Raw genomic sequence first — 13,990 nt, 5'->3', positions numbered from 1 at the left:
GCTCGATGCAGAAACAAAAACAGATTAGAAACTCAACAAAATAATGGAGAAAAGGCTTTTTCATTAAAACACGTGCAATATTCAGAGCCTGCTCTGCTGTTCCCACCAAATAGCGAGTAACATTTATTTCCTTCCCCGTTTAGCTCCCTCTAACAAACGGCACGAGCCAAAGACATTGAAACAGGCACGCAGGACAGCACAAAGAGCACACAGAGGCCTGAGAAGGGCGTCTTTAAAAATGACACGGCTCTGAGGACATAAACTATGTTATTGGTGATGGAGGTGGAGCTTTAGCTATAATCTCCATCATCTCATTGACATAAAGAGGATCAAGACTGCAGTCAACCCCAACATGATGAGATGAATCAGCTTAGGGCGGGGAGGGAGATCTCTTGATACAATAGAGTCTCGCTGAGTGTTCGTCAGCCTTTGTGCTATTTGAGACATGTTACGAAAAATTGTTTTCCCCCATATATAGAATACACTAAAACATTATTCTTGTCCAGTCTTTTTGGCACGATGTGTGAGCAACCATGGATAAGGATATGTATATGTCACTTAGTGTTAAAACAAGCCCACTGCGCACTTACTTGCACATCATCTGAAGAAGGCGCATAGCTTGCTCTCTTGAAGGTCTCCGTCACATTACGAAGGATCTCCACAGAAGACAGCAGGTCCCCGGCGTAGAAGTTCTTCCTCTGGGTGAGGTCCAGCAGATTCTTCGTGACCTGGGACATCCCATCCCCAGCCAGCATCCTCTGGCCCTTTGCAAGGTGCCCCTGAACCTCCAAAAACAGGAGAACAAAGAACTTGGGGTATCGGTGTCCTCTGAAGGTTTGGCAAGATAGACGCTAAACTACCCATTTGGATTAAATGGAGTGCAAACATCAGGAAGAAAGACTGCACTCTCTGAGGCCCTTAATGCGACACTTATATCTAAGCCAGGCTGGGATGTATTCTGCCTCACGGATGTTTTGAAATGAGCCAATATGAATAAAAGAGTTAACTGGAGCAGAAGACACACATTTAGGGAGAAATTGCACTGTGAAATGACATTTCACATCATTGCACAGGGTTTATGTTCATAAATACACGTTCACAGGTGCAGGGCTATATCTGCTATCTCAGCTCTTATGAATTCTTTTATTTTTAACTGTGATGGAGGGTTACTAAATTACCCATTCTAGTGGAAGTGTTATTAGACTAAAGGCAAACGCACAAAATCAAAAACGTTATTAAATAAAGCTCTCTAAAATGGAGGCAGACTATAATAAAAAAAAACAGATTTCCATTGTGATGAAAAATGGATGAAAGGGATAGATTTCACACCAGGTTATTTTGGTAAATAAAAGTGATACTATTGAGAAGTACAAGGTCACTTTCCACTGAGTTTCCCTTACAATGCGATCAGGCTGCTTGATTATCCAATAAATAAAGTATTTTGGAGGATGTTATTTAAAATAAAGCAGACAAATGAATACAACAAAAAAAAACAGATAAGAACATTCCAAAAACGAAATCAAAACGCTAAAAGGAATCAAGGATGACTATGTATTACACAGACTAGATGGAATACTCAGTGTTTAAATCTGCTCTGCTATTGAAGTGGTTAATCTTTGGCTCTGGTGTGATGGGAATGAGGGGGAGGGGGAAAACACCGCGGAGGTAATTTATGATGCATTGGAAACAGAGGCAGTGAAAGGAAGCTGACTTTGCACCTACTGATTGCTGCAAGTATCTGAATTCATTTGTTATGCATCTAGCATAGCTGGGCTGCTCCCAGAAGGCCATACCACGGTGATCCAAAGAGCAGCGTCGACTAGTGGTGCCTGTAGAGGGGAAGGAGACAGCGACAGATTTGGAGAGGAGACAGAGCGAGGGAGGGAGGAGAGGGGAGATGAGGATGCAGGCGTATGAGAGTGTGGAGAGGGAGGGGGGTATGGGATTAAGACCAAAGGCAAGGCAAAAGAAAGGCAGATGGAAGTGGTGGAGGGAGTTGGGAGATGGAGAGAGACAAAAAAGGAAGAAGAAGACAGAGGTATTAATTATTTTCATGAAAGACTTATCTTTTTCCCTATTCTCCACTTCTGGTGCCCATCACTCACCATCACAATTTGATGTCTCCCATTACATTTTGCAGTAAAGTTGAAGCACATTTTAGAAAGACGGAGAGATGTTTCTGGAAGGAGAGTGCTGCAGTATTTGAACAGAACCGGTTTATATTATAAGACCCGGCCGCTTTGCTTTCCATATATACATATTGTGTGTTAATAGAACTTACAGGGGCTTATTCAAGCATGCTGCAGCTCAGCTATAGCTGTCAGGCATTTAAACAGTGATCCCAAAATAGCAGAACCACCCAATATCCACCCACATCGCCGTACACATCCTACATCGGGGTCCAACATCAAACCTTCTCTGCTGTTGACTCGGTGGAGTGCACTTCACACATCACCCCACCCCTCCAACACAGGTCCTTGACATCCTGAGGAAAAACTCCCACAGTACAAAACATCTCCCCTGGCATTGGTGCTTCACATAAACCCATCGCTATCTCTTGTTCTCTCCCTCTCTGTCTTTCACACACTAGCACACACAGACGGGAGATCAAAGCCACACCTCCTACGCCCACTCTTTCCACTGCTACTACCTGGAGATGCCATGAGTGCACACCACACATTGCTATATCCCGGGAGCGCCCATGCAGCACTATGAGACAGCCCACAGCTCTACGGCACACTGAGCATACGTCTCCCTCCAAAATGGCTCCACCTGAGCTGTTTTTGTTCACTTTTACAGTCCCGGTGCCGGCCCAGAATAGAATGTTTTCACAATGTTATTCTAATTGTCTTCGAGGAGCTCATACTCACAATTTTTAAATTTTATATTTATGATGCTACCTAGAAATTAGAGATTCACCTCAGTTGTGGCTCTGACATTCCTAAAGGTCATTGTAAGCGGAGAAAGACTGTGCTCTAAGGGGGAATTGGAAAAATGACACAAAGCATTAAGAAGAGGTCAAGTTCCTAAAATACAAGATACAAATATTTGTTATTGATTATAAAAATATATGAATCAGAAGCAATGGTGAGACAATGTTTGATGAGCTGCTGCTTGTTTTTATTTTAGGGTTATATTGTATTTTGCAATTATGATGCAGCATAACAGCATATAAATTGCCCTAGGCCAAAACAATTTAAAGGTAAAATGCCTGGACTAGAGCTCTTTTTTTCCTTGCTTTTTAGCAGGGGAAAAAAACTTATTTAAAAAAAATACTGCTTTTATTTATTAGCTGTACAAAATTAAATATAATAAAACATTTTCATAAGCACCCTTTAAGTGCCTTTGTGATATACTTAAATGAATAACAGTCAACAAGAGATGAAGTCTGTATTTTATACAAAGGGTCCCATCGTCATTTAATATCTGCATTAGGTTAATAGATATATTTTTTCAGGTATAAGAACTGGATCCCTCCTGGCCTGGATCCATGTCCGTAGTGGGATCAAAAAATGTCAGAGAAGAGCGATGAGAGGCTTTTGCTCTGATTCTGCACCAATCTGTCATCTCGTGTTCCCTCAGTGATATGTGTAAAGTAGGTTGAATATGTAAATATTGGTCAATGAAGACTAGCTTGATCAAAAATTAAGGCTGCAGTTCTCCATGGCATTGATCTGTCCCAGTCCCTTTTTAACAGCGTCCTCAACTCTGCAGCTACTAAAGAAAAGTTTCTTCTTCACACAATGCTCTTCAAAATAGTGTTTACTGACAGAGGAGGAACACAAAAGCAATGTCTAAAAGCACTCTAAGATTAATGTTGCTGAATCCATTAATGGAAAACAACAAAAATCTCCTACTTTAAGAAAGAAAGAAGCATTCAAACCTCTGCCACCAATACCATCAAGAAAGTGAATGACTTAAATGTCACAAACAAAATTGCCTCAATCAATCTCAATGATGTTGCTAAACATCATCTTCCTCCACATTAACCTGTGAAGGGTTTGTTAATAACATGTGGTTATGTTGTTTTAATTGCTCCTCTCTCAGTTGGGTGACTCAAACTTTAATTGATAATTGAGATTTGGGGATCTAATGAGAGAGGCATATGAATAAGAGCATAATGTAGACAAGAAGAATCTCTACTGCTGGGTAAATATCACATGGGAGTATCAGTAAGGTATGCATTTATTAGCATATTTAATAACATTGGAAAGACCAATGTATGAACCTTTGTGTGATCCATAGCGCACAAATCCATCTGCTGAGTGTGTGTGTGTGTGTGTGTGTGTGTGTGTGTGTGTGTGTGTGTGTGTATCCTCTCGACTTTTCCCCCCTTCTCGCCTGTGGTGGCAGTTGTCATCCATGATGACCGTGGTGGTGCTGACGCCCCTGCCCTGGGTGCTGTTCCTGCACTGACCTTGATGACGACAGTGACTACGGCGGAGTGGGCGCTGAAGCCCCCCCAACACATTTTGATGCTTCACCAAAACAGTCTTGCTGCATCCATGTCGCACGTTTTGTTTTGTTGCCTTTGCTGATCAATATTTCATCTTTGTTTACCCGCTCGCAGCTGCCATTACTTGTCTCACTGTCGTGGACACAGGAGATCTGTCTGCGAGGCGTTTTGATTTCTTTTCACATGTTCTAATTAGGAGTTATGTGAGTTTGACCTTGATCTAATTACAAGTCAAAGGTTGGGCGGTGCTGTTTTCATTTACAGGTTCATTACAGGGCTCTGTGAAACCCGCTGACACGGGAACTGTGATGAAAAATACAAATAAACTTGACCTAACCTGAACTATTGTCCACCCCCCCCCCCCTCTGGTCAGTGACCCTGGGATGCACTGTGCTCAAACATGAACAATGTCTTCTCTCTGTTATTTTAGCCTTTTATCATGATACTGGTCTTCTGTTGCACATGCTTCAAAGGACCTGGCTCTCTGGTAGAGTAATATAGCACCCTGTGTGTTTGAATTGGTGTGCACACATCCTGTGATTGCAGAAGTACCGAGTCCATCAACTAAGGTCTGCTTTAATGTACTGTATGACCTACTGTGTGATTATCGAAAATAACACTACATTGTGGACACATTTCTGTATTACATTAGTCAATGCAACCTCTGATATAGCAAATTAAAGTGGGATTGATTCATTATTAATGTCCACTGTCCACACCTGCATTTTTAAATATCATTACTTTACATATTAATAGGATACTTCTCAGTAAGGAACCCAAATTATTTCGCCAAATGTCTCAACCCTGACAGATTGACCTACATCTGGCAAATGAAGCCACATCTTGATGTCAATTATACTCCTAGTCAGCAGAGATGTTACATTTACATCAACATCGTAGAGAGAAAATAAAGCTACACAAAAAGACATTACTGTGAGTTGAAAACAGCTTTGTGGTGACAAACTGTTATTAGCCATATAAACTAATGTCAAGCCGGAAAGCCAACGTCAGGCTAGTAAATCTTGCTCTTCGTAACTTTGCCCCAGGTTAGCCATCTGTGAATGACAGTGTGTTTGCTGCTACATCTAGTTTGCCAGTTAGCCATTTTATGGTTGTAGAGGAAATGTCAACTGAGAACACCTTCAATGTTTAAATTTAAACAGCTCAACGTGTCAACCCAACCTGTAACTTTAGCAACCAACAGCACATCATTGTCCTGTTGTCTGTTTGTTGGCGAACTGACCTTCAACAAGAACAAAAGCAACCCTGTATCATATCAGCTTAAACAGAGGATGCATTCCTTTCATCCTCTCCGCTCTTTCTCTCTTTTTTTTAAATTTTTTTTTTTTAAAGCTGAGTGTTAGTCTCGCCCCAGTGGAGAACTCACATCCTCTGCTCTAATGCTCCTTCCTCCGTGCACATATTAAAGCTTCTGCCTAATGTCTGAAAACAGACCTCCGTGCGCTTTTCTTCAACAATGCTCTCAGAATCACGGTTTTGAAAAAAATCCATTTGCTGCACATGCTGCGTACTGACGGGTGTAGCCATGAGTTACATCACTGAATGTGGATGTGGGATGAAGGGATATGCGCTCTCTCCTCAGATGGGGGACACATCCAAAATCGTGATGTTTTGGTGATTTTAAAAACCATCAACAACGAATAGGCCAGCAACTTTAACCATTATTGTTAATAACCTCTATACTGAGGGATAGCTTTCTAGGTGGCAGAAATTGAGTGTTATGCCTCATTATGTAGCATTATTGGTAGGATTGTATAGTGTATTCAAACACTGACACTTAGTGTGAAATTGCAGCGTAATTCTAGTGTGACATTTGCATTTCTTGGAGTGATTCAAACTGCAATTCCTCGAAAATAAGTCAAATTATGGTCAATCAATGAAGCAGCTGTATACCTATCAAAGAGAAAGGCTGACTTCACACTGTCCATATTAAAATGTATTCAAATGGCATCCTTAGGGTAGGCGGGACAGGTAATCACAATGTAAAAAAAGACTATCCCATTTAGAAATGGGGCAATAGACCAAATAAATAAAGTCATTTCTCTTGTCCTTACCTGTGGCATTGGGTGGGCATCTGTTAAAGGCCAGTTCTCCTGAAGGCGTCCTTCTCCACACCATTGAGACTGCATAGTCCTCCGGACAAATCTCATATGGCGCTTAAAAGCAAAGTGATACAAATGTAACTACATGGCTCAATGAGCTTTTCAGTATTTCCAATATGATGCAACACTTTCTTCATATGACACACGGAGGTATGGAAATATAGGAGATCAAAGCGGTATAGTATTGTTGAATAGAAGTATGCTGTTGATGATATGTAGTACACTTCTTTAATCACAATATTTGTGCATAGAGGTGATAATAATAATTATAATTATAATTAAAACAATAACATATCTTTCGGGAATACTCTTTTATTTACTTCAGAGAACAGTATTATTAAGTGACTTTAAGAGAAAGACTCCACTTCAAAAAGGAACTTGAATTGAAGATCACATAATACGATTTGATGATACTTGCATTAATGAGTCAGCAGTATCTGACTTAATTTGTTGGAATTTATATTCATACTTGTTCATCTCTCCTCTGTAGCCACTTACAAGCATCTCCTCTTCAGAATCTGTTATGTAACATGTCATACACTCTGAGATAATCATCTCCTCACTCTCATTCAGCTTTTAGTCTTATTATCCTTTGGCTCACCTGGACATCGTTGCTCACTGCACTTCCTGACTTCCTCTCTGTTGCCATCACACTGCTGCCCAGTGACCGCGGCCCCCTGACACACTCGCGCTCGCCTCTTCCAACCGCTGTCGCAAGACTTAGAGCAGCCGCTCCACGGACCCCAAGGATTCCACTGGCCGTTAGCTGGAACAAAATCATCCTCTGTTAGAAACACATACTCTCAGTGGCATAACAATAACATGTGTATATCTTATTATATGTAATGGAAGCTTTTATTTTATTGATGAGTTGATTATTATGTATTTATTTTGCTATCCAATAATTCTGTTTCTACATACAGTTTTTGAAGATGACTTTGAATAATCAGGAGAATGTGTGTTTTATGGCTAAAGAAGCTGCACTGTGAGTGGTGATTATTCCATTCACTTTGCCAATATTAAAAGGTATTTATGCTGAAGTTTCCAAACCAGCAGCATGTTTTATGCCCTTGTAATGAACACTGTTAAATTGTGCATTAGACAAAAAAACAGATGCTCCCCTTCAGCAATGTAGTAAATCACGTGCCCTTGTCTGAACGGAAAGGTACAACGCCCAGTGAGCAGGAAACACACTTTCATTTTAACCTCCGCTTACCCCTTCCTTCACACATGCGGGGCCATTTCATGTCCTCCAACTAACCTTTGTCGCAGATGTATCCGAAAGAGAGACAAAACCGACACCATTGTGACCTGTTGGCTAAGACTATTCGCAAGACATTGATCAAATCCCTGCAGATAGTGAAGCCTCGGCCCCTCCTCAGAGCAGCTGATTCCTCAGACAGATGCATGCTCATGGGTAACAAAGAGCTCATTGCGCCAGCAGCCCTGAAGAAAATCTTGAAATCTTGAAAAAAATACCTTTGATTCAAATCCTACACAGGTCTCTATTGTAGTCATTAGTCCGTTTTTTTTCTATATTTAAGTTTGTTTTTCATTCAAAAGAATGTCTGTTGCCTTGAAGCACACTAACTTAAAGTCAAAGATAATTTTGACTGCTTCTGAAAAACATATTGGGTTTGTAATGAACTCTTTTTTTGTTCTACAGAGAAGAGCAAAGCCTCCAGCAGTCATGGACACATGCTGACGTGTTCAATGGAGGCTTAGACGGCTTTGTATCGCTAATGTTTGATCTCTCACCCCGCAAACAAATAAGAATTGCTAAATAGGTAGGCCTCATTAAATAAATAAATTGTATAATGCATCATCGCACCGTGAGGCAAACAACAGCATCTTCTGCTTCATTATCATAAGCACAAATTGGAAATACGCATTCAGAAGCATATTTAAAAGGGACCAAGAGAGCATAAAGGTTGACTAGTTAAAAATATTTCAGAGGAATATCTTCGCCACACACATACCAGCGAAACAAAGCCAGCTGTTTTAGGCTGTTACAGTGAAAATTGCATCAGGAGATTATGAGAGTGCTCGGGCCCTTCATATGATCAGACAATTCAAAGCCTGATGGAGACCGCTAAGCTGACATAGTCAAGCCTCTAATACATCTATGATGTTGACAGACAGTTCCGACAGCTAACCCTGAATTATGTGAAAGGCATAGTATATCTAAATGGATTTCACAAATCCAATTGATCGAGCATGGTCTTAGACATTATTCTTGATTCTTACAACATGGCTTGATTCTTGCTGCAGAGCCTTTCAGTACGCAACAGAAAGAGTAATACATTTCAGGAAAATCTGGCGGCTTTTTATATTTTAAACTGATAGTTATGATAATATAGGTTGATGATGATTAGGACAATATGGGACGGATTGTTTTGACTCGTTCCTTTCCCCCTCAATTTAATTCATGATTTCGTATTTAGACATCAAAGCGGATATAGAATTAAGAGGCTCAGGATTTTACCTGTGCAGTCAGGATTATGGCACTCTCTGCTCTCTGCCCAGTGACCGCGACACTCAGATCCCCCATGGGCGGCCGCTGAGCACTGCCTGGTCCTCTGCTGAGTGCCATTGGCACAGGTCACCGAACAATCGCTCCAAGAGCTCCACTCCTGCCACTGTCCGTCCACTGAGGCACCAACCACAACCCAACAAGCATGTCCCATGTGAAGGCAAAAAGAGGGCAGACAGAAATGAGAGGAGATATTCAGATCACTATTCTCTCTCAGATTGGAAGCCAAAAAGCAGAAAGAATGACATGACTACTTGAAGATTCTTCGAGAATTGTACTGCTTGTTTCCTGCTCTCGTTAGAATTCCCAACATAGCCAAAGGCAAAAGGAGAATAAAACATAAAAGGTGTTTACAATATCATCATGTTAAGATTTATATTATTAAATGGCAAGGGCAAAAACTGCAGAGTTTATAGTGTATGTCAGCTTTCTTCCTTTTCCCCTGTCTGGGCAGAGGGAAAGCAACAGGGATAGAGTGTTTTTTTCAAGTAGTCTGTTACAAGAGCAAAGCTAACATGTACTGTGTGGAAAAATTCATCTTTACTAATCTGCTTACCATTCACAGGCAAGTATGGATAGGATATTTTGAGTATTAGCCTACAGTAGTGACTCTCAACAGGGTTTCCTAAACCGCATTACAGTATAGGAACTGTTTCTTTAAACGCACCACAGACCTGGCTCCTTTTCAGTTTTTTACTCAACTTTGAAGCTCTGTATTGATTGGGGATTATATATAGAAATATATAAGGTAAACTGCTACCATTCTCAAAAATTGATCTTTTGAAATGAGACCATTCATCATGATGCCTTCAGGGAAAATTATAAATATTGTTATTTTGAATATATTTACAGAGCAGATAGACGATACCTGGGCATAGGGCTATGTTGCAAAGCTTAGTCTGGGTCTCAGGTCCGTCACAGGCCCTGCCTCCATGCTGGGGAGGGGCACAGCTCCTAGTCCTAGTGCGGTGCCCCCGGCCACATGTGAATGAGCACAGGCTCCACGGTGACCACTCCTCCCATACACCGTGTACTGCGGGCACAGAAAAGGCGTCAGGCCTAATCAATGTCTCTGTCTCTGCTATTGCATAAACACACCCATAACAAAAACTGCACGCAATAAATGAAATAAAATCAATCAAAACTAATGTAAATTAAACACTGAGCACACAGACACAGCGGGGCTTTACAAAGCCTCAGCCGCAAGCTTCAATCACCTCCATACATTTAATACATTATAATAAATGTCATCCCACTAACAATGCTTCTAGCCACAGGAAAGGCAAAGAATATGATAATTATGTCAATCTTTAACACAGCAGTTTTTAACATGGGAAGCCTGATTCTCAAGGTATGGGTGTCGGAGCAGCAGGTCTGCACAGCGTTACAGTTTGCTGAGTCTTCTTGGTTGACTGGGAATCTAATAGCTGCGAACCTTCAGGTTAATGTGGGCTAACAATGGTTCTGCAAATCTGTCGTTGCACCAACATACTTATCATGGTAATGCTCAAAGCAGACAGCCCGTAACCTGGTTCCAGACCTCTGAATAACTGCCAACATTTTACGATTCGTAATAAAATGGCCACCCAGACTCAGTATCAGCATAGACAGCCCAAATCCAAGGGGAAAATGTTTATTGACATGTTTAATATGGTGTTTCCTCATCAGAGCCTGAGTAAATTATGCTTGCATGTTTCAGAGCCTATAATGTTGTCTGGCATATAGTGTTTCTTTTTAATCATTTCACAAACTTATAATTTAAATGCATTTTCTGCATTTACACTATTTAACACATCAGATAATTTTCTTCAAAAGAATATAGTAAATGTCTAATATTCATACATTTCTTATTAAAATACATATATTGGAATAGATGCTTTTAAAATACTTTTTGGATTGCAAAAGGCATCGCTCCTCGCGAATATTGCATTAGGTTTGAGTATAAGTTTAACTGGGTTCTAGCTGACGGTGTGGTGAGTTATTAAAGATCTGCAGAGGATATTTGCTATTGGCTTAAAACGTTTTCTGTGGAGAGAAAAAAGTGAGAATCTGAGAGTCAGAGAGAAGTTAGACACCTCCTGCCTTGTCTTGGCAGTTGCAGTGTTGCTAAATGTAGGAGCAATTTCAAATAATGAACACAACTCAAAATGTAAAAGCTAAACTTCTGTTATTAGTTTAAAAAGCATCGGGCTTCTTTATACCAGGGATAAAGTGAATTTACTGACAGAATTGAGGCGCCCAAACAAGCTTTCAGGGGACTGAAATTGTATCAAACCAAAATCACACTGCACTACCAAAAGTTTCTTACTGTAGCTGGTTAAATAAAGCTCAAATTATACAATCAGAAAAAACACTGAGATATGGAATACAAAGGGGGTTTAAGATCTTTGGAAATGTATGTAGGACTACTTTGTCCACTTTAGAGGGCTCACTATCTATAGCTTTAATGTTCCTGCAGTATATTAGTTGTATCTCAGGATCGGTTGTAGAATAGTTGGATATTGGGATCAAGCTGATGGTCTGCCATAAGGGGGGGGTTAGTGTCTGTACCAGGCACTGTCTCTAGGCGCTGCGTTGATGCACTTAGCTAAGTGTCCCTTGGTGGCCAAAGCATTTACTTTGGACATTTCAAGTTCAAAGCGGCTGTCAACAAAGCTTCTGTATCAGTGATGGAATAGGATTTTGCTTCCTAATTTTTTTTTCTGACTGTAGCCATAATTTCCCTGGTGTGGCAATGAGCAATTTGACTGTGCTGTAAGAGGGGAAATGATTGGACCAGCACAAGTTCGTGGACAAAGTAAATGCTTTGCCAAGAATGTTTTCATTAATTTGAGGTAAACTGGGATTTAGTTGATCTCTTTCATATCACTCCAGTGAGGTTTTAATGTTTTCACATAGCCTTCCCCTGGTGCCCAATTTAACTGGTACATAATAAAATAAACAACTTATTTCAGTCTTTAATATTTTGTAAGCACTTTTCCTCCTTTGTTTCTTTATGAAATAAGATGTGGTTATGATCAGATTTCATTATTGTAATATTTTATAGATTGTAACGTAGTAAGTGTTTTCTTCTGTAGTTTGTAATGCACCTGCCGTGTTTGCCTATGTTTTGTTTCCATGGAAGCTAATACTGCTTATGCAAATGTCCTCTGTTTATTCCAGGTAACTACATTCTGCATTCAAACTAAGTTGATGACTAAAAAAAGAAACGGTCTAATAATTGAATTAATTACAATAGATAAAAAAAACACTCAAATAATGTTATGTTCTTGCATGTTTAAGCTTTGCTTACATGCTAATTATGACGTAATTGTATCCATTTACCAGGCTTCTTGTCAACAAATCCCATAACAAAACCACAATCAAACAACAGCCCAAGCCTGAAGGAGAAGTTATACTCTTACTCCTCCAAGCAACAATAACTCCACTGTCGCCAAAAACACATTTAAAACTCACAGAAACGCTACCTTTGCCGTTGAGTAACACGTCAGTGGCATTAGCACAGCTAGCGTAGTTTTATTTTGAAAATAAATCTGCGGATGCATTAACTTCCTGTATGAAGGTGCGTTACAAATGCGTCTGCGCATGCTCGATTAATTGGTACATTTTTGTATTCACTCTGCTAGTTTAACAAGCTGAGAAAATGCATTTGCATAAAAACATTTAAAGGTACAGTATGGCTTTTACATGTGTTTTTGGTGGCAGTGGGCTTTAATGGCATGGACGGAACCATATCTCTAGTGCAAAACTATTTAAAATTAGATAGCGATTTATTTAGTGTTCTCACGTTGACTGATACGATAATAAGTTAATAAAATCCCAACTACACATTGCGAAATGTTTGTAACAATAAATAATTTATATTAACTCAAGTAAATGAAAGTAAGTCTAGCCATTTTGAAAGTACACCACCCATGACGCAATGGGTAACACAATGCTCTGTTTTATTCCTGATATTGCTGTTTGCACTTAGTGTGCAGTGTTTTGAGGAAACCATGCAGTGCGAGTTTAAATTATTTAGATAGTTACATCACAATACTGGATGTTGACCTTGTCTTTCTTTTGTATTGTATTCTGTGCTATAGTTAAACACAAATGTTATATTGGATGTGAGCATTGGCCCTGCAGGTAAATCCTTTACTGTAAAAAAAATCTAATAGGATTGGACTGCTTTCTTCTGCAAAACTACTCCAGAATTATAAAATAAAATAAATAAATAATACATATGAGGGTTAATGGTTTGGTTAAAAAAGGGGATGATTCAGGTAAAAGGAATATATTGTAAAGCAGAAGTTTTATCATATTTTGGCAGAAGCATTGTGTTGGAAGAGCCGGATCATAAGTGGGATTGGAGGCCCAACAACAGAACTGATTTCAGCCTGCAGCGCCTGATCCATTGTTCATCCGTGATGTTGATGTTTTCGGCGACGTTGGCTCTAAGGTAAGGTTGCTTTTAGACTGGTTGTGATGTGTCTGTTATTTAATAGGCTATTTTGGAGGTATTTTTCCACCTTGGCATACTACTCACAATTTGAACAGAGGGAATTGATCTGTCTGGGATATTGGAGTGCTTTATATTTTAAGAAGACTTAAAGCAAAACTTACTTTGATATCCCCGTACTAGTTTATTATTATTATTATAACTAAGCCTAAGTTAAGAGAAAACAGAACTGCAGTGGTCTACTTAAAAAATCAAATGACACAATACAATAAATTAACAATACTGACATTGTATACATTAAAAAGCCTCTCCCTCTTTTATTTTCTCCCAAAATGAGAAGCTCTAACGCAGTCAAAATTAATTTTGAATTGAACCAGAGTGTTATGGCCCAGTTATTAGGTGATAAGTGTTGATGCGAAGGAAAGTTCTCGATCTAC

The 13,990-nt window shown here is 39.8% G+C and overlaps 1 protein-coding gene across 13 annotated transcripts in view; it reads right to left on the bottom strand.

Moving 5' to 3' along the window:
* Positions 1 to 13,990, bottom strand: part of adgrb3 (adhesion G protein-coupled receptor B3) — a 115,319-nt gene that overhangs the window by 50,513 nt on the left and 50,816 nt on the right. For 7 of the 13 annotated variants that reach the window (XM_034201921.1, XM_034201919.1, XM_034201923.1 and 4 more), the window contains 6 exons: positions 9,981 to 10,145; positions 9,065 to 9,229; positions 7,181 to 7,345; positions 6,532 to 6,633; positions 1,723 to 1,829; positions 591 to 794 (listed from right to left, as the gene is read on the bottom strand). In XM_034201921.1, coding sequence (XP_034057812.1) covers positions 591 to 794; positions 1,723 to 1,829; positions 6,532 to 6,633; positions 7,181 to 7,345; positions 9,065 to 9,229; positions 9,981 to 10,145 — 908 coding nt within the window. The remainder of the gene's footprint in view (positions 1 to 590; positions 795 to 1,722; positions 1,830 to 6,531; positions 6,634 to 7,180; positions 7,346 to 9,064; positions 9,230 to 9,980; positions 10,146 to 13,990) is intronic. The other 6 variants (XM_034201916.1, XM_034201920.1, XM_034201922.1 and 3 more) reach the window with 4 other exon arrangements.

This window comes from Gymnodraco acuticeps, unplaced genomic scaffold, assembly GCF_902827175.1.
Source record: "Gymnodraco acuticeps unplaced genomic scaffold, fGymAcu1.1, whole genome shotgun sequence".
Taxonomy (NCBI): Eukaryota; Metazoa; Chordata; class Actinopteri; order Perciformes; family Bathydraconidae; genus Gymnodraco; species Gymnodraco acuticeps.
This window is presented reverse-complemented; position numbering and strand designations above follow the sequence as displayed.